The sequence below is a fragment of the Schistocerca americana genome, chromosome 8, assembly GCF_021461395.2.
Source record: "Schistocerca americana isolate TAMUIC-IGC-003095 chromosome 8, iqSchAmer2.1, whole genome shotgun sequence".
In the NCBI taxonomy this organism is placed as follows: domain Eukaryota; kingdom Metazoa; phylum Arthropoda; class Insecta; order Orthoptera; family Acrididae; genus Schistocerca; species Schistocerca americana.
In genome coordinates, this window is record NC_060126.1 from 176,801,692 (window position 1) to 176,828,236 (window position 26,545).

Sequence of the window (26,545 nt, forward strand, 5' to 3'; positions counted from 1 at the left end):
TAACTCAAGCAGCAGAGGAAACTTTAGGATTAACCAAGAATAAAAAGAAAACATGTTGGAATGAGGAGTGTGAAGAAGCACTAATACAAAGAGCTCAAAAATGGAGAAAATGGAGATGTTAAAAAAAAGAGGAAGACCTTGAACAATTCAGACAACAAAGAAAAGAAACATAAAAAATAATCCAGAAAATCAAAAGGAATTGTCAGCTTATTAAAACAGAAGAAAATTTCACTAAAAATAATTCTAGAAATTTTTACAAAACCTTCAAACACATGCTTAAAGGATATCAGGCACCAAGTATTTGTTTCAAAGGTGAAAATGGCAAAATAGGATTAAATAATAAAGAAAATTGTGAAATTTTAGCAAATTTTTTTGAAAAGTTGTTTAAGTGTCCAGTTCCAACAGATAAATTAGATTTTCCAGTGACACCTCAAAATCTAGAGGAAGATCTCCCGCCAACAGAGCTAGAAATTCATGAAGCCATCAAAACACTCAAAAACAATAAAGCAAGTGGTGAAGACTCCATTACAGCAGAATTATTGAAGTGGTCAGAACCAAAAATCATAAAGGATCTACAGCTGCTTTTTGAGAACATTTGGAAAACTGAAAAGATTCCAGTTGAATGGAAAACAGCATTAATCCACTCACTACATAAAAAGGGAGATAAACAAAATGTCAGTAATTACAGAGGAGTGTCACTTCTGCCAGTGGCATACAAAATATTATCAAAAATTCTCCTCAACAGAGTGGTAGATACTTTAGACAAACAACTAGGAGAATATCAGGGTGGTTTTCAGAAGGGAAGATCCTGTGCAGAACAAATTTTTAACTTAAAGTCAATAATTCCCCATAGAATGTTAACCAGCAAACCAATACTAGTGTCATTTATAGATTTCAAGAAAGCATTTGATTGTATGGACAGAGAAACAATAGATAAGGTCATTACAGAATTTGGTGTTAAATCAAAACTAGCAAACATAATTGGTGAAACTCTAACAGGTACAGTATCTAAAGTCAAATTTATGGGAGAAGTATCTCAGCCTTTTGAAATAAAAACTGGTGATGGTTTATCACCTTTACTGTTTAACTGTGTTCTAGAAAAGATTGTAAGGATCTGGAATTCGGAGCTAAAAAATCACAAAATTGAACCAATAACTCTGGGAAGGAAAGCAAATGGAATTAAGCTAAACTGCTTGGCTTTTGCAGATGATTTCGCAATACTTTCAGAAAACCTGACAGAAGCAGTTACTCAAATAAACATTCTGGAAACATTATCAAACAGAACTGGTCTCAAAATTTCAGCTGAAAAAACAAAATTCATAACAAATATTTAAAAAATGCACCAAAATACATAGAAACACAAATAGGTAAAATAGAGCGAGTAAATAAATTTAAATATCTTGGAGAAACTATACAACAGAATGGACTAGAAAAATCTGCAATAGATGTAAGAATTAATAAAATGGAAAGAGCATATGGTTTGACCAAAAATATTTACAACAAGAAATGTATATCTAGAAAAACAAAACTAAAACACTACACCACAGTGGTACAACCAGAATGTTTATATGGATCTGAATGCTTAATGATGAACTATAAGACGGACAAACTAGAGGTACTGGAAAGAAGGATTATTAGAAAAATAATGGGTGCAATGAAAACTGCAGAGGGTTGTAAATAAGAAGTAATGAGGAGATCTACAAAAATATAGAGAAAATATCTGAAGTAATGGCCAAATGAAGATTAACCTTTTTTGGACATCTCTACCAAATGGATGGAAATAGACTAACAAAACAAGTACTCCTTGATTTCTGGAAGAAGAAATCGACAATATCATGGATTACAGAAGTAAGAAAAGATCTTGAAAGAAACAACATAAAAGAATCAGAAATAGCAGAAAGAAACCATTATAAAAACAAAACACTAAATTTGGAAGGTCTTCAAAGCAGAAGAAATAAAAAATCGGGAACAACATGGACAGAATAAAGGAAGAGACTTCATGGGGAGAAAATGAGGGAATACTGGAAAAATAGGAAACAACAACAAAGGAAGAAGAGGAACTGAAGTTGTTAACATGATCCTAGTTGGTCAAAACCATAAGAAAGTATTTAACTTGGTTATTTTAGAGAGACATTCATACATTCTACTGTATAGTTGCAGTTCTTCTGAAGTAACACTTTAGTTTTGTTTTGAATCCTTTTCTATCTAACTTAAAGGTTTTGGGTAGCCATTTGTATATAACAACTCACATGCACCTTGGACTACAGTGTTCTGTTGGCTAACTGTAGATACATCTTTGGAATGATGTGTCTGGTGTTGGCAGATGTCACAGTTTTTTTTGTAAACATGCAAATTTTTATGAATAAATCAGACTTAATCATGAATAGAGACACAAGACACAGGTAGGATACTGAGCCCCAGAAATGTTTAGTGGTGGAGGAGAGAGGCACTTATGTGATGAACTTAATTATTCTCTTCTGCATAATAAACATCTCTTGTGTGACTGCCCTGAAATTGAATACAGCATATGAGCACTGAGTGTACAAGTGCGAAATGTGCACATTCCTGTGTTTCAGTGTCACAAACTTTACTCAGGACATTAAATGGGTAGCAAAAATTGCTCAGTCTACTTACAATTAAAAAAAAAAAAAAAATACATCTCACCATAGAATGTCACCTATTCATATTCCAAGGAATTTACTGATTACCTCTTGCTTTATAGGTACATTTACAAATATGACATTACATGCAATTGGCAAAACTATATGTGAGGGCAAAAATTTATATGCACAGTTTTGTCTTATTTAGTAACAATTTGTTTGAGCTTAATCAATATGCTAGTTTCAGCTTGTTATCAGAAATCATGTTACAGATTTCATAAGGACAGTGGTTTGAATACAGTATTTTGGTGTCATTACTTGTTGGCTTGTTTGAGTGCTTCAGAGCAGGTCACTGATAAATATAATAAATATAACTGGACCAAGTGTTGAACCTTGAGGAATATCTTGTCTTATGTCTTGCTTCTTTGATGGTGTGCTTCCCTATATTTTTAAGTAATTGTGACTTTTTGTTTTCTGTCTAAGAGATACAATCTAAAGAATTCGTTCATTTTCCTGTTGTTACATACTACAGCAGTTATTCTAATTCATGACTGACTTTTATGAGATCAAGGAATAATCCTGTCATATGCTTTCTGTCACTGAATGCCCCATAAACTTTACTTAGAAATGAATATAGAGTCCCATTATTGATCTCCCGTTTCAAAAATCAGACTAATGAGGGCTCAATAAATACTTGCCTTCCAGGAACTTAATAACATGCTCATATACTGCTTTGCCAAGGACCTTACATATTTTATATAGGCCGATGACCAGTCTTTTCATCTTCTTTAAAGTGAGAAACCACTTTTTCTGCCTTGGGCATTTTACAGAAATGATACGAGAGCAAGGAGCAGATTATTCAATCTCTTAAGGGGATAAGGCACATGGTGCCACATTTGTTTGAGGTAAATCAGATTTGCCATCCAAACCCTGTGAGTGTGAGGTAGGTTTCTGTTTTATAAAACTGCAGATTTCAACTGTATGGGGAATAAGTTTGGGGGAATAAGTCTAGGTTTGAACAGAGAAAGGGCAAAAGAGCACTAATTTGAAGAGAGAGGTTGTATCCAATGTTTATGAAGTGGTTGTTGAATACTGTAGATATTTGAATACTTTAGATATTTCTCTAGAGCCAGAGATAATCTATCCTTATTCTTAATGTACCACTATGTTATTGATCAGCCCTTGTTTTCATTACCAATTATATCATTGTTAATGCCCAATAGCTTTAGATTTATTCCTTGAGTTGTATATAAATTGCCGGTTGTACAGTTTCTTGAATTCTTGAATACCCTTGTTGAGAATTGTTTTCTATAATGTCTGAAATAGTCATGATATAAATTATTGTTTTTAGTTCTGCTATATTTAAGCAACCTGTTTTTGTTTTTGCAAATGATTTATATTTCTAAAGTTAATCTTTCTTAGTAGATGTTTTACAATGGTGCAGTGCAGATTTAAATTCATTGGAAATGCTACATCGTAACAGTACTACAGAGTACCTATCCATTTATCTACTTTACTGACAACGTCATAGGTGCTATAAATACCCTTCCAGTTAGCTTTGTGGAGTAAATGTGTGAAATTGCTGCTGCCTTACTGTTGCCCACTGATGCTCATTTGTATATGTGTTGAGATGTTTCTGTCTGCTTATCAGCATTGGACATAACTATATTCAATATCAATCAGTTACGATTAGATATACCATTAAAACTGTTGTATGTGCATTATTGCCATTAACAATCAATATGTCACTAGCAGAGGAACTAGTGGCTGTTATTCTTGTGCATCTGTGGTTCATTTTTTCCATGTTGCAGCATATTAACACATTCCCTAGTTTTTGCTAAGCTGAAAACTCTTTAAAAACATTTATGTTAAGGTTACCACATAACAAAATATTAGGGTACTTTGAGCTCTAGAGTTGTAGTACTGTATCTAATTTCAAAATGAATATTGGTATGCTACCATTAGGTGACCAGTAGTGGCATACAACTAAAGGCTTCTTGAATTTAGTATCAACTGCTACAATCTCAAAATGTTTTCGTAGTTCAGTCATATGGTTTTATCCTAGAGGCATGCCTTTCACAGGCTGTGCACTTAACTGACTGAGCCATCCAAGTACAACCAATAAACTGCTGTCACAACTTCAGTTCTGCTCGTACTTCTCTCATACTATTGAAACTTCATAGAACTGTTCCTGTATAACTACTCCTGGAAGTTTGGATTTCGTGGAGAAATGGCTTTGTGTGCAGGAGAGTGCCTGTGAGGTTTGAAAAATGAGGAGAGAAATTGGTAGAACTGAAGATGTGAGTGGGGTTCATGATTCATCCCTGCTAAGCTCAGTTGGTAATAGAATTACCCACAAAAGTCAAGGACTGAGATTTGAGTCCCCATTGAGTGTACAGTTTAATCTAAGAAAATTCCTTCTCAATAAAGTTGTTTATACTAACAGATATTTTGGCAGCATAATTTTTGGTTTTCTTTAGTGAGAATACTTTTCATGCAACATATGATATTTGAAATTCATTTATTACTTCATCTATCATGTTCTGTAGGTCCCATTTCTGTTTTTGCTACAAAAGTGCGGAAGTAATCATTGAAATTAGTGCCCAAGAATTTAAACACATGACTATTTCTGTCACAGCAATTATCTGAGAATTAAATTTCATTTACTTGCAATTTTTAGTTCTTTATTGTTTAACAATGCTTCAGCTTGGTTTTGCTTTACTACTTAAATTTTTGTTGTGCATTGTACATGGTCTTGAGTGTTTCCTCTTCCAATATTATCTAGTAACTTTTTTTCATTGGTGGGATAAAGCGAGTTGTCCCACATTTTGTGACAAAACAGAATAATGTAGGAAATTGTATCAATTGCCATAAAATCCATGATCCATTATGTTGTATTCATCCACGTAACTGTAGCATTAACTGCAGTCACCTACAGCCAAGGCTACCCGCATTACAGACATGGTCGACCAGTTGCCTGTGCTCCAATTACTCACTCCCTTGGCAGACCCAGATGTCAACAGTACTGCAGGCTGAGTGTATCAACCACAAGAAGCTGGACTGTGTCGAGAATACACTGGTCTGCTTCGAAGTGACACAATAAAATGCAGCACTAGCTTCACCACAAGAACCATCAGCCACAGAACCATTGCGGGATGCATCCCTGCCAACAGCGCCACAGTCAGGAGCCCTACTTCACTTCCATAAATCACTTGCTATCCCAGCAACAGTAGGTATTACTCTGCCAGCCTTGTAATTACGACAGTGCCTTGCTGCTGTCTGCCATTTCAGTTTACTCAGCCAGTGCAAGTGATTATGACACAGAATGACCACCAAGATCTACACCTCATGGTTCCAGCAGCCATCCAATCTGGAAGATACCTCACCACAGCCACTACAAGCAGGCAGACATTATCAAGGGAATTTCTCCTTGTCTGACTTGGCCTTCAGTGGGACCAGTGTTCCAAGACTGGTATTCTTGTGTGGAGCTAGACTATCAACTGAGCTTAGTAATCGCTGTCATCATATGACTGAAAGCACTTTGACTTTTCATAAATAAGTGCCAGTGCTAAATGAACTTAGGATTTACTTTTCTGATCGGAAATGGTTTCAGTGACTCTAGTCATTGGGATTCCTTCTGTGGAAGGTATTATCTTTCAAGTTATTTTACATGGACAAAGACTAAATAATATTGTTTTTTATCAAACATTCACTATTGTTAAAGTATGTTTGTAGTTGTGTGATACAACTTAGTTGTATCCTGCATTTTGGATAAAGAAGTAAATGTTGATTACATATGATTTGGGACAGTCAGTTATTGAGTGTGTGCTACGGCATAGGACACATCACAAATGTAACATACAGAATGGATTTTCTCTTAACTTAAGGAAAATTGAGGATGAATCTCATGTAAACACGCAGATTAAAATGCCTTACCTTTCTTAAGTTCTGGTACAGCTGATTGGAATGCATCTGTAATGCACTGAGCAACATCTGGCTGGCTTCGGTGGCATAATTTGAAAGTGCTTGCTGAAAACATAGCATTGTGAATTATTTTTCTTTTATGTTACTGGTTTTATAACAAATATGTTATACAGTACTGATAGGTAGTTTCTAGATACAAGAACTGATAGTGTTTAGTTGTTTGTTTAATTAATAAAATTATTAGTGGTTTTTTATTTTAAATTACTTCTTACTCTCAAAGCTACTTCATGTAAAATTTCACATGATGCTTCCTTCCAGTATTCTTGCAGTACAGTGAGCTGTTTCTTAATTTTTGGCCAGATGATTTGAACATACATCAGCTGTTATCCTTTACAGACTGGATTTTACCCTATGACTTAACGGAAAAACAGAAAAATTTAATCAAGAAGTCCTAACAAGGATTTGGAAACTTGATCCACACAGTTGGGAATCTAGTGTCCTAATTACTGTGGCACCATGCGTGTTATGTGGTATTTGGAAAATAACCATTTCTGTTAAACTCAATGGCTGTTCAACATTGCACTATGATTGTTCTTATCGCAAGATGTACACGTTTGCCACATCAAACAGTATAGAGATTGTATAGAACAGTACGTTATGTTTTAAAACCCCTTCAAAACTTTAAACAATCATGCAGTTCATTGGCATCATGCTGGGGAAATGCTGTCAGTCTGCAAAGGAGATTACTTAAAAATCACTTGTGCATCCTATCTTAGAATATTACTCAAATTTGTGCGGCTTGTACCATATGTGACTGACATGGGACATTGATCTGTACAAAGAAGAGCAGCAGAAATGATCACAGGTCCGTTTGAGTTGTGGGAGAGTTTTAATGTAGCTCCGACTTTGAGTTTGAAGCTGCATCATGTCCTAAGACGTGGATTATATAGGGAACACACAAAATGTACAAAAGACACATTAGGACAACCATCAGCGACTAATATATTTAATTGTTTTAATTTGTCTTTGATATCATAAACAGTCCCATTTGCCTAATCATGGTTCAAAATAAATGAAATAAGATCACACAACATCCCAAAAGAGTGATAGGTATCTAATAAATATTTGCTGTTGGAGATTGCTTTCATAGCCAAACAGTCAGCTTAATTTCATAAGTATGTACTAAGTACATATTTTTATGTTATTGAAATGATTATAGGTGGCATTTTTATCATAATTATCTAAAATTATATGCTCATTGTTAAATTCAGCATGTAAGCAAAAAATGTGCTAAAACTTAGAAAACTGAACCAGAATATGTTTATCTGAAATATGTTTATTTACAAGCCTATAATGTTGTAAATCGATCCAGAATATATTCATCTAAAATATGTTTAGTCACAAGCCAATAATGTTGTATTTACACTGAAAAAAATGTAGAACATCTGAGAAAATCCAATAATATGCCAACAAAAATAACAAGTCAAAAAGAACAGCTAATACTCCTCAAATATATCGAATGTGGAGAAAACAACTATACAACTCTAAGCCATCTATATGCTAATGAAAGTGTACATTTGGTTATGTTCATCAACAAATTTTGTTATTTTCATTTGCTTTATATGTGGTAGTAGTTGATTTAAGTAAACTGAGCACATTTTTGGGTAATTTGTTTAAAAGGGTATCCTAAGGCCACACCAGTTTTGCATGAATGTGATTGACCTTGCAAAATCACATTGATATTGACTGATAGAACAGACTTTTAAGACATTAGAAAATAAACAAGACTGCCTTTCTTGACTTCAAGAGATTTCTGTAGTGAGATGCTTTAAGTTATTAGAAATAGAGTGGTATTTCAACCAAATGCGGTTGGGGGGGGGAGGGGGGGGCAGAATTAGTAATATTCCTCTTTCTGGAAAACATTGCAGCTTTCTCCTTATGCTTTGCAGAGAAACAAAAGAAGACTTAAATCTGGATACCTGAATGTAGATTTCACTCCTTTTCCTCCCAAACCAGAGTTCATGGTCATACTTCCACATAGAATGCCCACTTCATAGTAAAGTTCCCATTTTAAAAATGTATGTGCAGTTAAACTATGCTGTTTACTCTTACTGTAAATATGGAAAGAAACAGTTTAACACATATGAGTACAAAAAACAATCCCGTAATGTTCAAATACAGTATTAGTGGCGTGGTACTTGACACATTCATATCATTTCAATACTGTATCTGGAGGAACTCTGCAAAGCAGTATGAAGTGGAAGAAGCACATAAGGTCTGTTGTAGTAAAAACGAGTGCTTGACTTTGGTTTACTGGAGGAATTCTAGGGAAGTGTAGCTCTTCTACAAGGGAGACAATGCACAAAACAATCTGTGATTCATTTTTGTGTGCTGTTCAAGTGTTTGGGATCCACATTAAGTCAGATTAAAGGAAGACTTGGAAACAATTCAGAGAACTGGTGCTAGGTTCAGTACTGATAGGTTTGAACAACATGCAAGTATTACAAAAATGCTGTGAGTCCATGGAAGGAAATTTTGGAGGGAAGAAGGTATTCTTTTAGTCAATCACTGTTAAGAAACTTTAAAGAACCAGCAATTGCTACAGACTAGAGAATGATTCTGCTGCCACCAACATACATACTGTGTAAGGGCCATATAGACAAGATAAATCAGAGCTTGCATGGAGGCATGCAGATGATTGTTTTTTTTTCACACCATTTGTGAGTCAACAGAAAAGGGAATGGCTAGTAGTGATACAAGGTACAGTCCATGACACACCATACGGTGGCCTGTAAGGTATGTATTTAGATGTAGATATAGGAATATATCACAATATACATAGATAACTTGATGTGCTGCATAGCCTTTAAATATAAGAGGCAAAATCTAAGAAAAATGACAAATATATTATCAAGTCATTCAATAACACTAAGTCCATGTCGGAAGCTGTGCAGGGCCTTGCAGGGAAGAAGGAAACTCAAAAAAATATTGTGATATCGAATGATGGCAAGAATGCCACTGACCCTAGGGCATTTGCAAACAACTTCAATTCTTATTATGCAACTGTTGCTGGAAAATTAGTGAAGGAAAAATTCAGTAATGCACCCAATACAACACTGAAAGAATTTTCATGTGTTGAAACAAATAATATATCCATGTTCCTCAGTCCCGCAAGCCAAACAGAACTCCTAAATACCATTAATTCACTGGAGAGCAATTATTCATCTGGCATTGATGATATTCCAGATTATATTATAAAAATAACAGCAAGATACATACTCTCTCCTTTGTTAGGTATATGCAACTCATCCTTGTCATGTGGTTTCTTCCCACAGCAACTGAAAATGGCAAAAGTAATACCCCTATATAAAAAAAGGTGATCAGCAATGCACAGGTAACTACAAGCCTGTGTCACTATTGTCAAGGTTTTCAGAAATTATTGAAAAAGTGTTACTTTCACAACTAACTGCATTCTTCAACAAGAATAATATTATTTCTGGATGTCAATGTGACTTCAGACCTCAGCAGTCAACTGAAATGGCCACTTTCAGTGTGATAAACCATGTGTTAAATGTAGTGGACAACCACAGCAAAATCTCAGGTTTATTATTGGACCCAACAAAAGCTTTTGATGTGATTGATCATTCTGTGCTCCTGAGAAAGCTTGAATGGTATGGTGCAAGAGATGTGCCAAATCAGTAGATTCAATCATATTTGGAATACCACTCTCAGGTAATTGAAATTAAGCACATGGAAGTCAATGAACTCCAGATACACCTTTCAGAACTATGTGGACTAAGTCATTGCGCTTCACAGGGCTCTATTTTAGGTCCCTTTCTTTTTTGGTATACATTAATGATGTCCCATTACGTGTCAGGGTTTCTGAACCAGTACTGTTTACAGATGACACCAGTCTATTGATTGAAGGAAATAAAGAAGAAAATCTTACTTCATCTGCGAAAGATATTACGAAAAAAGTGTCAGAATGGTTTACCAGAAACAGGCTGACAGCTAATATCCAAAACACAGTACTCATGAATTGCCACACAGATCAAAACAAAAATGCAGTACAACCAGTAATAGGTACAGACAATCGAAACACTGGTGCTACCACTGAAACTAAATTTATTGGGATTCATATGCAGGAAAATCCTAAATGGAGCTCTCATATCACATCCCTAATTCAAAACTTGCAAAAGTGAGCTATGTAGTAAGAATTATTTGCAACTGTACTAGTGCAGAAACAGTTAGGGCTGTATACTTTGCTCATGTACATTCAATACTGAAGTACAGTACCATTTTTTGGGGAAATGTACACCAGACCATAATAGTTTCCAGGAAACAAAAGGCAATTATAAGAATAATGAAACAAAAAAGCAACAGAAAACCATGCAAATCTTTCTTTAAAGATCTAAAGATCTTACCCCTTCCCTGCATTTATGTACTGGAAGTAGTCATGCGTGTCAAAAAAAGTACACTGAGAAAAGAAAACGTTTTTCCTCAAAACAAAAGTGTCCCTGATAGCAGTACCTGGTCAGATTGACATACATGTTAGTCATTGTAACACCACATTAGGCCAAAAAGGTGTATATCATGCAGAAACAAAACTATACAGCAGATTACCAAGAAATATAAAATCTCTTCCTGAACTAAAGAGCTTTAAAAAGTCTGTGACAGACTACTTTCTGAAAAACTGTTACTATTCAATCTCACAGTTTCTTATGCAAGAAAAAATGTAATTCGTATGCTTAATCATAGAAATAAGTTATAAATATACAGTACTTAATAAAATTTGTAATTATTACTGTAACTGTATAGATCCAATCTGTTATAAAAATTTAAATCATGTATGTCTGATGTTTGTAAAACCAATAGCTAAGAAGGTTCTCTGTCCAATATCCTGTGTACAGTGTATGTACTGAAAAAGAGATTTATGTGGACAAATAAATACATAAATGCACCCATAAGGAACTAGATTAGGGATGGTTCAATGTAAAGTAAGGATGCCAACACTTTGAAAGAAGTAATGGACAAGCTGTGAACTGTTACCAAATTAAAATGTTTCTAAATAAAAATAAATAAAGATTTACTCAGTGAATCAATTTGGACAGTTTGTGAAAGTGCTAGCTTAGCTAACTGAAGATTTAAGGTCATGTTTTTGTGAAAATGAGGGACAATAAATGAATGTGTTGAGTATATAAGTTGATAAGCAATGACTGTGATGCAGCTCAGCATGCACTGATACCATGTTTCAGTATACATCTACATCTACATCTATACTCCGCGAGCCACCTTACGGTGTGTGGCGGAGGGTACTTATTGTACCACTATCTGATCCCCCCTTCCCTGTTCCATTCACGAATTGTGCGTGGGAAGAACGACTGCTTGTAAGTCTCCGTATTTGCTCTAATTTCTCGGATCTTTTCGTTGTGATCATTACGCGAGATATATGTGGGCGGTAGTAATATGTTGCCCATCTCTTCCCGGAATGTGCTCTCTCATAATTTCGATAATAAACCTCTCCATATTGCGTAACGCCTTTCTTGAAGTGTCCGCCACTGGAGCTTGTTCAGCATCTCCGTAACGCTCTCGCGCTGACTAAATGTCCCCATGACGAATCGCGCTGCTTTTCACTGGATCATGTCTATCTCTTCTATTAATCCAACCTGGTAAGGGTCCCATACTGATGAGCAATACTCAAGAATCGGACGAACAAGCGTTTTGTAAGCTACTTCTTTCGTCGATGAGTCACATTTTCTTAGAATTCTTCCTATGAATCTCAACCTGGCGCCTGCTTTTCCCACTATTTGTTTTATGTGATCATTCCACTTCAGATCGCTCCGGATAGTAACTCCTAAGTATTTTACGGTCGTTACCGCTTCCAATGATTTACCACCTATGGAATAATCGTACTGGAATGGATTTCTGCCCCTATGTATGCGCATTATATTACATTTATCTACGTTTAGGGAAAGCTGCCAGCTGTCGCACCATGCATTAATCCTCTGCAGGTCCTCCTGGAGTACGTACGAGTCTTCTGATGTTGCTACTTTCTTGTAGACAACCGTGTCATCTGCAAATAGCCTCACGGAGCTACCGATGTTGTCAACTAAGTCATTTATGTATATTGTAAACAATAAAGGTCCTATCACGCTTCCCTGCGGTACTCCCGAAATTACCTCTACATCTGCAGATTTTGAACCGTTAAGAATGACATGTTGTGTTCTTTCTTGTAGGAAATCCTGAATCCAATCACAAACCTGGTCCGATATTCCGTAAGCTCGTATTTTTTTCACTAAACGTAAGTGCGGAACCGTATCAAATGCCTTCCTGAAGTCCAGGAATACGGCATCAATCTGCTCGCCAGTGTCTACGGCACTGTGAATTTCTTGGGCAAATAGGGCGAGCTGAGTTTCACATGATCTCTGTTTGCGGAATCCATGTTGGTTATGATGAAGGAGATTTGTATTATCTAAGAACGTCATAATACGAGAACACAAAACATGTTCCATTATTCTACAACAGATTGACGTAAGCGAAATAGGCCTATAATTATTCGCATCTGATTTATGACCCTTCTTGAAAATGGGAACGACCTGCGCTTTCTTCCAGTCGCTAGGTACTTTACGTTCTTCCAGCGATCTACGATAAATTGCTGATAGAAAGGGGGCAAGTTCTTTAGCATAATCACTGTAGAATCTTAAGGGTATCTCGTCTGGTCCGGATGCTTTTCCGCTACTAAGTGATAGCAGTTGTTTTTCAATTCCGATATCGTTTATTTCAATATTTTCCATTTTGGCGTCCGTGCGACGGCTGAAGTCAGGGACCGTGTTACGATTTTCCGCAGTGAAACAGTTTCGGAACACTGAATTCAGTATTTCTGCCTTTCTTCGGTCGTCCTCTGTTTCGGTGCCATCGTGGTCAACGAGTGACTGAATAGGGGATTTAGATCCGCTTACCGATTTTACATATGACCAAAACTTTTTAGGGTTCTTGTTTAGATTGTTTGCCAATGTTTTATGTTCGAATTCGTTGAATGCTTCTCTCATTGCTCTCTTTACGCTCTTTTTCGCTTCGTTCAGCTTTTCCTTATCAGCTATGATTCGACTACTCTTAAACCTATGATAAAGCTTTCTTTGTTTCCGTAGTACCTTTCGTACATGATTGTTATACCACGGTGGATCTTTCCCCTCGCTTTGGACCTTAGTCGGTACGAACTTATCTAAGGCGTACTGGACGATGTTTCTGAATTTTTTCCATTTTTGTTCCACATCCTCTTCCTCAGAAATGAACGTTTGATGGTGGTCACTCAGATATTCTGCGATTTGTGCCCTATCACTCTTGTTAAGCAAATATATTTTCCTTCCTTTCTTGGCATTTCTTATTACACTTGTAGTCATTGATGCAACCACTGACTTATGATCACTGATACCCTCTTCTACATTCACGGAGTCGAAAAGTTCCGGTCTATTTGTTGCTATGAGGTCTAAAACGTTAGCTTCACGAGTTGGTTCTCTAACTATCTGCTCGAAGTAATTCTCGGACAAGGCAGTCAGGATAATGTCACAAGAGTCTCTGTCCCTGGCTCCAGTTCTGATTGTGTGACTATCCCATTCTATACCTGGTAGATTGAAGTCTCCCCCTATTACAATAGTATGATCACGAAACTTCTTCACGACGTTCTGCATGTTCTCTCTGAGGCGCTCAACTACTACGGTTGCTGATGCAGGTGGTCTATAGAAGCATCCGACTATCATATCTGACCCACCTTTGATACTTAACTTAACCCAGATTATTTCACATTCGCATTCGCTAATAACTTCACTGGATATTATTGAATTCTTTACTGCTATAAATACTCCTCCACCATTGGCGTTTATCCTATCCTTGCGGTATATATTCCATTCTGTGTCTAGGATTTCGTTACTGTTCACTTCCGGTTTTAACCAACTTTCCGTTCCTAATACTATATGCGCACTATTTCCTTCAATAAGAGATACTAATTCAGGAACCTTGCCCTGGATACTCCTGCAGTTTACCAATATTACGTTGACTTTTCCTGTTTTTGGTCTCTGAGGACGGACGTTCTTTATCAACGATGATAATGTCCTCTCTGGTAAGCCGTCAGGTATTTTATCGTTTCGCCCAAGGGGGGGTCCCTCTAACCTAAAAAACCCCCGTGTGCACGCCACACGTACTCTGCTACCCTAGTAGCTGCTTCCGGTGTGTAGTGCACGCCTGACCTGTCTAGGGGGGCCCTACAGTTCTCCACCCAATAACGGAGGTCGATGAATTTGCAACCATTATAGTCGCAGAGTCGTCTGAGCCTCTGGTTTAGACCCTCCACACGGCTCCAAACCAGAGGACCGCGATCGACTCTGGGCACTATGCTGCAGATATTAAGCTCAGCTTGCACTCCGCGTGCGATGCTGGTTGTCTTCACCAAATCAGCCAGCCGCCGGAAGGAACCAAGTATGGCCTCAGAACCCAAGCGGCAGGCGTCATTCGTTCCGACATGTGCTACTATCTGCAGCCGGTCACACCCAGTGCGTTCAATAGCTGCCGGAAGGGCCTCCTCCACATTACGGACGAGACCCCCCGGCAAGCACACCGAGTGCACACTGGCATTCTTCCCCGACCTACCCGCTATTTTCCTAAGGGGCTCCATAACCCGCCTAACGTTCGAGCTCCCTATAACTAATAGGCCCGCCCTCTGTGACTGTCGGGACCTTGCCGGAGAATCGGCCACTGGCCCAACAGGCGAGGCATCCTGTGGTGGCTCGGAAACGATGTCATCACCACTAGGAAGCACCCCGTACCTGTTGGAAAGGGGTAAGGCAGCTGCCACGTGGCCAGATCCCACCTTCGCCTTTCGGCCAGGCACGCGCGAGCCCACCACTGTCCGCCATTCACCCTGGAGTGATGGCTGACCGGTAAGATGCTCACTGCCGGAAGACGCAGCGACATCAGGGGTTCCATGCGATTCCAAGGCCACCGAAGTAGGCATAGGTCTCACCACAGTTGCCCCAACGCCACTACGAGCCGACGCCTGCGCCTCGAGCTCGATGAGCCTAACAGACAAAGCCTCCACCTGCCCCCGAAGAGTGGCCAATTCTCCTTGCGTCCGCTCACAACAACCACAGTCCCTACACATGACTATGTTTACCCTACAAGCGAACGGTGTACTCGCCTTATTAGCACCAGGAAATCGAAGTGCTCTCTCACTGACGGTCTAACCGACACTGAGCTGTTCTAACCAAACAAACAAAAGCCTGTACGATACGAGGGTCGATAGCAACGGCGATACTGTACACTACACTGTTATTAAAATAAACGGTTGTGTCTAGTAGGCACTCAAACACGCAAGAAATTACAAAAATAAAATAGTAACTACCCAGATAACTGAAAATAAGTTGTACCTGTTTGAAGCTCGTAAAAATGTGTAACAAGCGAACGGTGTACTCGCCTTATTAGCAGCAGGAAATCGAAGTGCTCTCTCACTGACGGTCTATTCTGATCTCTTTCCAAAGCAGCACAAATTGAAGTTCACAATTACTACATTTACTGAACTCACTACATACAGCTCAGGATACGCAACAAACAATAAACTTCTTCTGCTAGGACTTCATTGTGGTTTCAGAGTGGGTAATCCAACATTTTAGCTGCACTTTGTCATCCACAGCACTGTCACAGCTTCCCTTTATTGACATTTACCAGCACAAATGACATCTGGACAAGTTCCTTGTTTTTCTATACATGTAGCCACTGAATGCCCATTACTTTCAGTCTTTTCTTGTTGTGTTGAACTAAGGGCTCCAAGTTAACACGGATTTATAAGTGCTTTACATCTGATTTTACCAATCATCAACAACTATGCAAGCAACAGGCAACATGCTGAAAGTGGATCCTTGTGAGAAATGTATTCTCCACTAATGAGGTGTACTACAAGATATTATACTGCAAGACTTCCAAGAAAACACTTAATCTACATCATTCAGTATAATACCCCCCACTCTGCTCTCAGTTAGTACACCCAGCCACGGGACACATTGGTAACTGGAAGGGAAGAAATGGAAGATCACTAGAGATGAAGAATTTGTTCAGTTGGATAAAGATGGGAAAGTAAAATAATTGTGGCCTATTTATTTACCTTGCTGCCTCTTGACTTTGAAATGAGCCACTACTAATATAATTCACAGAATTCTTATAGAAATATTTTCTTAAAACCATGAGATTTATGATGGTATACATAAACAAGTAATATAACACAGAGAAATTACTTTGAGGACCTCCTATCAAGAATAAAAGAAGTATGTCCCTAGGAGCCATTTCAGTTTAGATTTTGAAATGAGTTAACCACTCAAACTTTCAGAACTGCAGAACAGTTGCTAAAACTGGAGTTTACAGCAATTTTTTTGTCCATGACCAAGTAGGTTTCATGCAATTGAAAATCGTTTTTATGGCTATTATTTGCTGAATGACCGCTGAAATTCTTTTCAAATGAGCCCACATTATTTTTAACAAATCCCAACAGAATGGCAAATTAGATGCTTAATTAGGTGCTTGACAGTGCATATCATTCTGATTGCCCTTTTCTGGTCTGCCAATATTGTTTGTAAATGTAGAGTGTTGCCATAAAATAAGACGCAATAACACATAAAATGGCAAAAAAAATTTTTTTTCATTGTAGTGTTAGGGACCGTCCTTGAATTTGATTTAGGAAAATCATGGAAGGCATACCTAAATGGCTGATCATGGATTTGAACCATTGTGTTAGACAGTAAGCATTCTCTGTCTAACTACTGCATCAATTTGTCCAGTGTAATGGGTAGGAGGCAAGTTCAGCTGCCAGATTGGGCAATACAAAGTAAAAAATGATCTGTCAGGTTCTTTGCAGAATGTTTTTGTTGTTGAACTGGTAGAATATTTTGGTCCCAGACTGAGTTCAGGCAGTGATGTGGAATTAGGTGATATAAACACCTGCAGTAAACCTTTACTGCTCGCTGTACTAGGTTTCAAACATTCCTACATTATTTTTTCCAGCTACCTGCTCTCCTCTCATAGGTTTACTTTAAAATAATTTTTTTGTGATTCTTTTCTGTCCCTTGCATGTGCAGCACCAGTATGCCTGGTCATCATCAATCAGATGTTTCTGTTCTTGTTGCAATATATATGTTCTGATGAAAGTTTGGTGTTATGTGACACTAAACCAAGCAACTCACTTTGCGAACTGCACAGTATGTGGAAACTAAGACTGACACTATCCTTATAGGCAAAAATGCATTGAGAATTTTATGATTAAAAGTAATTTGAAACTGAATCAGTACCAATGGACAAAGTCCTCAATAATCTTACACGACATGCAGCTCAGCGGAATTCTGAAATCAAAGTTTTGGTTCGTATGCTGATATTGTAATTGTATTCAAGAGTTGGTGTAACAAGCACTTCAGTAATGAGGTACAAACTGGTCAATCTACCTACTGCATTACCGGTATATATTTATTTCCTGTAGAAGGGAGGGAGGTTAGACTTTAACATGCTGTCAACAGTGAGGTCATCAAAGACAGAGCACAAGCTCAGATTGTGGATTGCTGGGGAAGAAATCAGCTGTACCCATTTCAAAGGAACTATCCCAGCATTTGCCTTGAGCAAGTTAGGTAAATCTGGATGGCTGGACAATGCTTTTAAACCTCTTCCTTCTGATGTGAGTTTATTGTGCTAACCATTGCACCATCTCACTTAGTTATTTCCAAAAGAGGGCTAACAACTAGCACATGAGCCACCTCAGGTTGCATCACCTGCAAACCAGCACAGTACATACTGAGCAAGTCATGGAGTTTACTCTGTATACACAGCTACGCATACAGTATGCTTTTTAATTTATGACTGGAACATATTGTCCCAGAATTAAATTAAAAATAGTTACTGTCCCCAATTTCATCATGGAAAATGATAACAGGCAAGCAGTTGTGGGATAAAGATTTATTAAAATTGTTGTCCAATTTCATAGTTATGAGTAAGATTTTCAAAAGGTTTCCAAGCTGGCCTGGAAATCTCCCATATACTACCAAATGAGTCTCTCTCTGCCCCAGTAACCCTCGTCTGCTATTTGACTGAAAAGGCTGACTCTACAATGGATCAGAACTCAAAACGTCCACTCTAATGATAGCAATAGAGAATGAAAAGTATATAGTCTGACAAAGAAACCAAGCACTCAGGAGCAGGAAATGAAATGAAACTTCACGGGTTGAGTGATTATGAAATCAAATCAAATTTACAAAGAACTTGGCAGGACGAGTCTACTTATAAGGATTATGCTGCACCCTCTGTTATCTGGATGTGTGTGCTGACTCAGTTGGGAAGGGTGTCATTAAGCCTCTCCTGAGGCAAGCAGGCCTGCAACTATTGCAAATGGTTCTTGATATCATGTATACTGGCAATGGGATGAAGTTGACATCCAACTTAGTCTCACATATATTTTATCAGGAACAAATCTGAGGATTATGCTGGTCACAGGTTTACCACAACATCATGCAGGTGGTTTATAGAGATGCACATCATTGAGCATCTCCTGTTTAAAAATTGCATCACAATATTGTTGCATGAGTGAATGCAGAATGCCTGTGGCGTACTGTTGTGCCATTAGAATTCCTTCAATCAGTACCAATTGTGACCTGAAGTCATACCTGACAGCTCCCCACACCATGATGCCAGGAGTATTACCCTTGTGCCTCTCCAAAATATTGGAAGAATGGAACCTCCCACACGTAGCCCCCCATGACAGGAGTCATCCAGGGTAATGTGGAACTATAATTCATTGCTGAACAAAATGTGACACCATTCATCAGCAGTCAATGCTTCCCAGTCATGGCATCACTCCAAATGCAGCTGTTTATGTTATTGTGTTACTGGTTGCCTATACATGGAACAGTAATTCTCTTGTCTGGCTGCCGCTACTGCCCTCTGATCAATCTTGTGGGATGACACAGTACAATTCAGGAAGTTCATTACTTGTTCTCTGATGGCAAGCATAACTGTGAAGGAGTTATGACGTGCTTGGTCCCCAATACGGTGGTTAGATACGGTTGACCAGAACCTTGACAAGTGGTATGTCTCCTCATGTTCCCATGCAATCCAAAATCAGACCAGTGTCATATCCAAAAGCCCCAAAAACTGGATGTTGCACAATTCAAAAAGCTGGCCAAATGGAGACCCACAATGAGACCCCTTTCCAAATCTGTCAGGTATTGGTAATGTAGTCTCCGATCAGGACATGGAATCTCCATGTTCTTCAGAGTGATCACCCAACATCTGACACTATTCACAACTCTTGTTTACTCTTTCAGACATGGTAGCAACACTAAAATACAAACAACACTAATGCACTCTGGTGGCCATTCTACCTGTTGCAGGGAGTTGTAACTCTAATTATTCCCTCACCCACCTTTGGTGTAGGGCTGTAGGCTACATGTGTATGAAGTTACCTTGACTTCTGGCCATGTCTGCAGGATGCTTCACTTTTCTTTTTGTCAGGCAGAGTATATATTTAATAAAGAAAAAGTAAGTATCACTTACCCTGGGTTTACTGTCAAAGTGTTGGCATTCACATTTGAAACAAAGTTTTAAATTTGCAGTGGTGGAACATCAGGAGAACTGTGGCCAAGATATACACTCCTGGAAATTGAAATAAGAACACCGTGAATTCATTGTCCCAGGAAGGGGAAACTTTATTGACACATTCCTGGGGTCAGATACATCACATGATCACACTGACAGAACCACAGGCACATAGACACAGGCAACAGAGCATGCACAATGCCGGCACTAGTACAGTGTATATCCACCTTTCGCAGCAATGCAGGCTGCTATTCTCCCATGGAGACGATCGTAGAGATGCTGGATGTAGTCCTGTGGAACGGCTTGCCATGCCATTTCCACCTGGCGCCTCAGTTGGTACGTCCACCCGGCCTCCCGCATGCCCACTATACGCCCTCGCTCAAAGTCCGTCAACTGCACATACGGTTCACGTCCACGCTGTCGCGGCATGCTACCAGTGTTAAAGACTGCGATGGAGCTCCGTATGCAACGGCAAACTGGCTGACACTGACGGCGGCGGTGCACAAATGCTGCGCAGCTAGCGCCATTCGACTGCCAACACCGCGGTTCCTGGTGTGTCCGCTGTGCCGTGCGTGTGATCATTGCTTGTACAGCCCTCTCGCAGTGTCCAGAGCAAGTATGGTGGGTCTGACACACCGGTGTCAATGTGTTCTTTTTTCCATTTCCAGGAGTGTAGATTTTAATAAGTGCTAGCAAAGAATGCAACATTTGTAGAAAGAAAGTCTGAGGAGCAATTGAGATTTCTAAGAATGAAAATTTCTAGGCTTATCGCAGCTTCCAGCTTTGTGGGTTCCCACAATCGAGGAAATAAATATCCAGGTAGAGAGGAATACAAACAACTAACAGGAAGCCATCTCTATACCATGTCAACAATATTTCTGTAAATATTCCCCCTCTCTTTCTTCACTGTTTTCATTACCAGTACTTATCCAGTGATGGCAGCACACCAATGTTGCAGTAGCCAGAAAAAACTTCACCCAGTTATCCCACTGCCTCAGAACAAAACTTCCTACAATATATGAACAAGATGCTGGTTTTTTACAGTGTTCAACTAATTGGGAACACGAGGAAATCCTACAGAAGATACCAGCAGAAGGGTCAAAACATCAATTGTGTAAGAAGAAATTTGCAGAGGAACATGATGCAGTTTAACGGCCTAGATGATATTAGCTCCATCCAAGTATTCGTTGTCTTAAGACTTAATGTATACAAAGTTATTGTACAGGTACATGAGAGTATTGTTGCTCTTTGCAGTTCTCTCCAGAGATAATGATGAACGCATTCCTATCCCTGGCTACAGGAAAAATCATGTCATAATGAGACCAAAGGGTGATCATGATATTCTCAGTACATGGCAAAAAATTACTTCTCTTAGTTTATATAAATTATTCTTTTCATGCATCCGTAATAGGGAGATCCTCATAGATGTGAAATACATCACATTGCATCACATAAACATAACACAGAGTGCACTGGCATTCAGTTCGAATCCTGGTGGTGAAATACGTTTCCATTCGCCATCCATTTGGTACTACGTGAGAGGAGTAAATTATGTGTTAGCACTGGCTTTCACCCTCTCCCTCATCTCATCATACAACACTCTATACACGCATCCATTACGCTAGGGTCTTAAACATAGAGAAATTACTTAATTTGGGGGCCCTTCCTCTCCTAAATGCCTACCCTCAACCCCATCTCATTCCCTACTCAACAAAATGTCGCCCGCACACAGGAGATGCTGCAATACATAATCTCTCACAGCCACATACACACACTGCATCACATCACTACCCTGGTCGCTCTCCTCCCACTTGAATAAAGAATTGACATTATTCAGTTTTTTAATGAATCAATTTTTATGGTTTCATTCCGAACGAAAGAAGACTGTCACAAAAAGTGAAATAATATCTGATACTTAACTGCAAAACAAAACAAGAACAAATAGATAATTTCAAAGTAGTATATAAGTTTGAATATTGACCTAAAAATGAACTGTGAAAGTAACATACCGGTAATGGCTTAAATTCTTGTCTTATGTAAGTGAGGCTTTCCTCATTCTTGTAAATCAGAAATGGTCTATTACATTAGAAAATTCAGTATTTCGTCTTGTTTTATTTTCTACGCAACTTACAAGCACAGAGTTTTATCTGGACTCTGCAAACCACTGTAAACTGCGTGGCAGAAGATACTCCTTTATTGATCCATGTTTTAAATTCTGTCCCTCTTCCATTAGCGGATGGAATGTAAGCAGACAGAATGTTTCTGCATCTCTGTGCCAGTTATTACGAGGGGAGTTCAATAAATAACGTTTTCTTGGCGAAATTCGGTTCAAAAATTGCGGAATTTGTTGTGGGACGTGAAATTCCCGCTTCAGCCCGTATAGTTTTATGTTATGATAGGCAGCGGCGCTATGTGTAGCGTTCATAAATGGCGCCTGTAACAGTCAGGTGCTTTCCAAGCAGAGAGTTCTCATTGAGTTTCTTTTGGCGCAAAACCAGAACATCGTGGATATTCGTAGGTGCTTGCAGAATGTCTACGGAGACCTGCCAGTGAACAAAAGCACGGTGAGTCATTGGGCGAGGCGTCTGTCATCATTGTGACAAGATCGCCCAAACCTATCCGATCTCTTGCGTTTCAGTCAGGTGCACAAGCTGTGACTCCAGTACTTTTGGAATGTGCAGACACTGTCATTCGAAGAGATCGACAGACCGCAATCAAACACCTCGCTGCACAACTGCACGTTTCTATTGGTAGTGCTGACACACTCGTCCACCAGTGGGGGTACTCAAAGTTGTGTACCCGGCTCTCACACCTGCCAACTTCCATCTCTTTGGCTCAATGAAGGATGCACTCCTTGGGATACAATATTTGGATGACGACGAGATTACTGATGTAGGAACACGTTTGCTCCGACGTCGACCAGTGGAGTGGTACCATACAGGCCCTTACCTGTAAGGTGGCCTAAAGACGTCGCATTGAATGGAGATTATATTGCAAAAATAGGGTTTCTAGCCAAAAAAGTGGGGAATAGTAGGGTGTATTGAAATTTCGACACTGTTTCCAAGTCGATGTACCGCTATACTGACTTACAATATCGTAAAACGTAAATATTTTTCGGCTTGAAAACGTCCTTTTGCTCGTTGGTTGAACTTTCTTTTCTGCAAAATACTGTCAGATTTGAATCGCTAGCGGCTATGAAACTAGCAGTGCATTAACAGTGGTTGAGCCCACAACAAATAGATTATGTATCTATTTATTTGTCGGACAGTATTTGTTTTGCCTGTGACGACATAAAGTTACAAAATAGTGTAGCGTGGAAACGCGTTTGGCTCCGACATTGGTTCAGGTGTCATTGTGAAGAACTTACAGAACATGACTGGAGCCCAAAGTGGGCTGAAAATATTCGGTTGAATATAACCTAAGAAAAACCGGGTATACAGTAAAATGTTGTATTGCTACGCATGCATCTATAATGTACCTCATTCCTTAAAAAACCAAGTATTTAGTTGCAAATAAATGTTGCCACTTACCGGATAAAAAAAAGTGTTACTTTCAACCCAGTTATGGGCTCCTTCAGGTTCTCGTTCCTACAAAGCTCGTCAAAGTGCTTCCCTACTGTTTGTTAGGCAGTTTACACAAAGTTAAAAGCTTCGTCAAGTAATTTGTCGCATGATACTTCACTGTAGCTCTTTCTGAGAACCATCTAGCGATTTGCAGTGTAGGGCACTGGACTTGCTTTCAGGAGAACAGCAGTTCAGATCCCCTTCCGCCAATGTAGATTATGCTTTCCTGTGATTTCCCTTCAAATTGCTTGAGACAAGTCTCAAGATGGTTCATTTGAAAACCCTGTGGCCGATTTCCTTAACCTCCTTTCCTGGTTCTGCACTCTGTCTCTGATGATCTCCCCGTCGACGGGACGTTAAATCCTAATCTTCCATATTCGTTTCTGACAGCACCGTTCCTAGGAAGTCATATGCAGCTGTAATGTCGATACTCTCAAACAGCAAGGCTTAAATAGTATATTAATCCCTTCTATTAGGTAATTGAATCTGAAAAGGGAAAGATTATGTTTTAAAGATATACTGACACACCTCGTTCGTTACATTTTTCATTCTCACGAATCGTGTAGCAGAGTCTTAAGAACGTCAATGAATCTCTTAAGTGTATATATGCTTTCTTATACGCCAACCCAACGCGTTGTATTTAGTACTTTTTGTCTTGGAACTTCTCATGGAGTTTATTTCCTACCTCCGTAGCATGCTGTGACCAGAAAATCTGTAGGTATTTTCAGTTGTTTCGAAATACAGGACTATTTCTAGATTAGTCTTTTAGTCTCTACAACGCCCGTGAGGGGGTAGTCCTCTCTGAAAATAAAAAAAAAATCACTTTACTTTGGCTTAAAATGTTCTCTGCGATCTCTTCTTTTTGTGGTGTTCATCCCACGTTCGCCAGAAATTCTGTTATAGAGTTGCAAGGCAATTAGTGAAAAAGTGCGCCCGAAAACCATTCACAACTAAAAAAAAGTCTACATAGCGACCATTGTGACAGTACGTAATTTCAACGGTGGCCTAACATGCGTTACGGATATTATCGAGCTTGAGATCGAAACAGCCTGTTACAAATTCTTCACAAAAGAGGATGAAAAGGGTATCGAGCGAGCAGAGCGGCGGACAGACGCTGTCAACGAGGCCCGCTGGACCATCATGGCCGCGAAGAAGATGGAGGACCCGCTTTTGGTTCTGGAAGGATTGCTATATGGTACAGGCATCGCTGACTAGAGATACGCGTAATTTCAAAAAATGTAACTCAAACCATAAACGCGTCTTCCTCGGAGCTGGGTTTTCAACTTGACGGGAAACATAACATGGGAACGGTACATACGATTTTGGTCGGAATTTGATGCCGACATTCTGAACTGAATTCTCTATCAGCATACGTAGCCGATTTGCGATATCCTCAAAAGTCTATTTTCGGAACACCCTTTTGTCTCGATTTTTTTGGGCGAAGAAAATGACATTTTGTTCAGCAAGTCACCATTTTATTAGAACTTAAATATTTATCAATTAGTCTGCGTATTCTGGTAGAAAATATATTGAAAATGACGTATACAAAATTATTTTGTTACAGGTCCAATAGGAGGGCTTCGGGAATTCCCGCCGATAACCATTGCTCCATTTCAAGGGGTCCTTCCACCTTGTGCAGCGATTACAGGCAGCCTCCGTTTTGAACTTAAGAAATGAATTACTAATAACAAAAGTGTAAAGAATAAAACTATATCATCAGATCTACCGTTACTTTTAGTTTTACTTGAAAAAAAAATGAAATTCACCTAATTCTCGTATGTACAAAGAGGACTACCCACTTAAGGAATAAATTTAAATTGTGACCCCTTTTTTGTGCACTCTGTTGTATACACCACTCATAACAGATGCTCTGTAATGGCTTTTGACGAGACATATGCTCACATCTTGTCCCTTTCGTTCTATACATACAATTAACTGATGTTCGTATCCTAATGCAGACTGATCTTGACAGGAGATAAATGAATCGCATGTCAGAATGATTTCCGAGACAATCTATCATTATTTTAACAAAGCGATTTTATTAAATTTTCCGAGTTTCCTTCCCATTTCAAAATTTTCACATTTTTTCCTATTTATTTTTGAATCCAGAAGCTCCGCATCCTCGGTTTCATGGTCCTTGTTATTCCAACGTAGTTGCGCGTCCGCTATTATAGCTGGTCAGTTTTCTTAACTGAACGATGATCGTTTGCCGCAATCTTCTTAAACAACATATCGCGACGTGATGCAGTTCTCAACAACACAGGGGGGTCTCAGCAGCGGCTCTCGCCGTTGCTTGGCAATAGTTTGAGACGAGGTCACTGACACGCAGCATGAATTTACGCGTCCCCGACCAGCAAAATCATAAGAAAATCGTGAAATGATGTAATAGAATGGAGCAATGATAACAATTAGAAGGTAAGCGATCAACAAACGTCTGAGTTCTGCCAATCCATGACATCTAAAGCGCAGGCACCAAATCGAATGCACCTTTCTGCGGATGCATAACAAATTTTCTGAGACATGCATATTTAATGAATGTGGAGACTTTCGATACTCTAGTCATATACAGACTAACCCAATTTTGCAAACCAGTCATCCAGACTATTTAACAAGATTTTTCTAACGTTGTTTGTCTTGGACTGCCATGCATATTACAAATCTTGCAATTACAAGAAAATCGGCATACTACAAATTATATGTTCTCCTTCGAAGTTTCTCTTGTATATATATTGTTCGACAAGTCGAGTGTGTCGCAGTGATGTCTTGAAACACACGTTTTCTCTGCACGTATCATAAAAAATAACACCTTTTTATAAGAATTTGTAACGATTATTGATGAAT

At 38.8% G+C, this 26,545-nt stretch overlaps 1 protein-coding gene across 1 annotated transcript in view; it reads right to left on the reverse strand.

Annotated features, from left to right (window-relative positions):
* Positions 1-26,545, reverse strand: part of LOC124545459 (protein takeout-like) — an 89,708-nt gene that overhangs the window by 35,155 nt on the left and 28,008 nt on the right. The window contains exon 2 of the mRNA XM_047124386.1: positions 6,537-6,629. Coding sequence (XP_046980342.1) covers positions 6,537-6,629 — 93 coding nt within the window. The remainder of the gene's footprint in view (positions 1-6,536; positions 6,630-26,545) is intronic.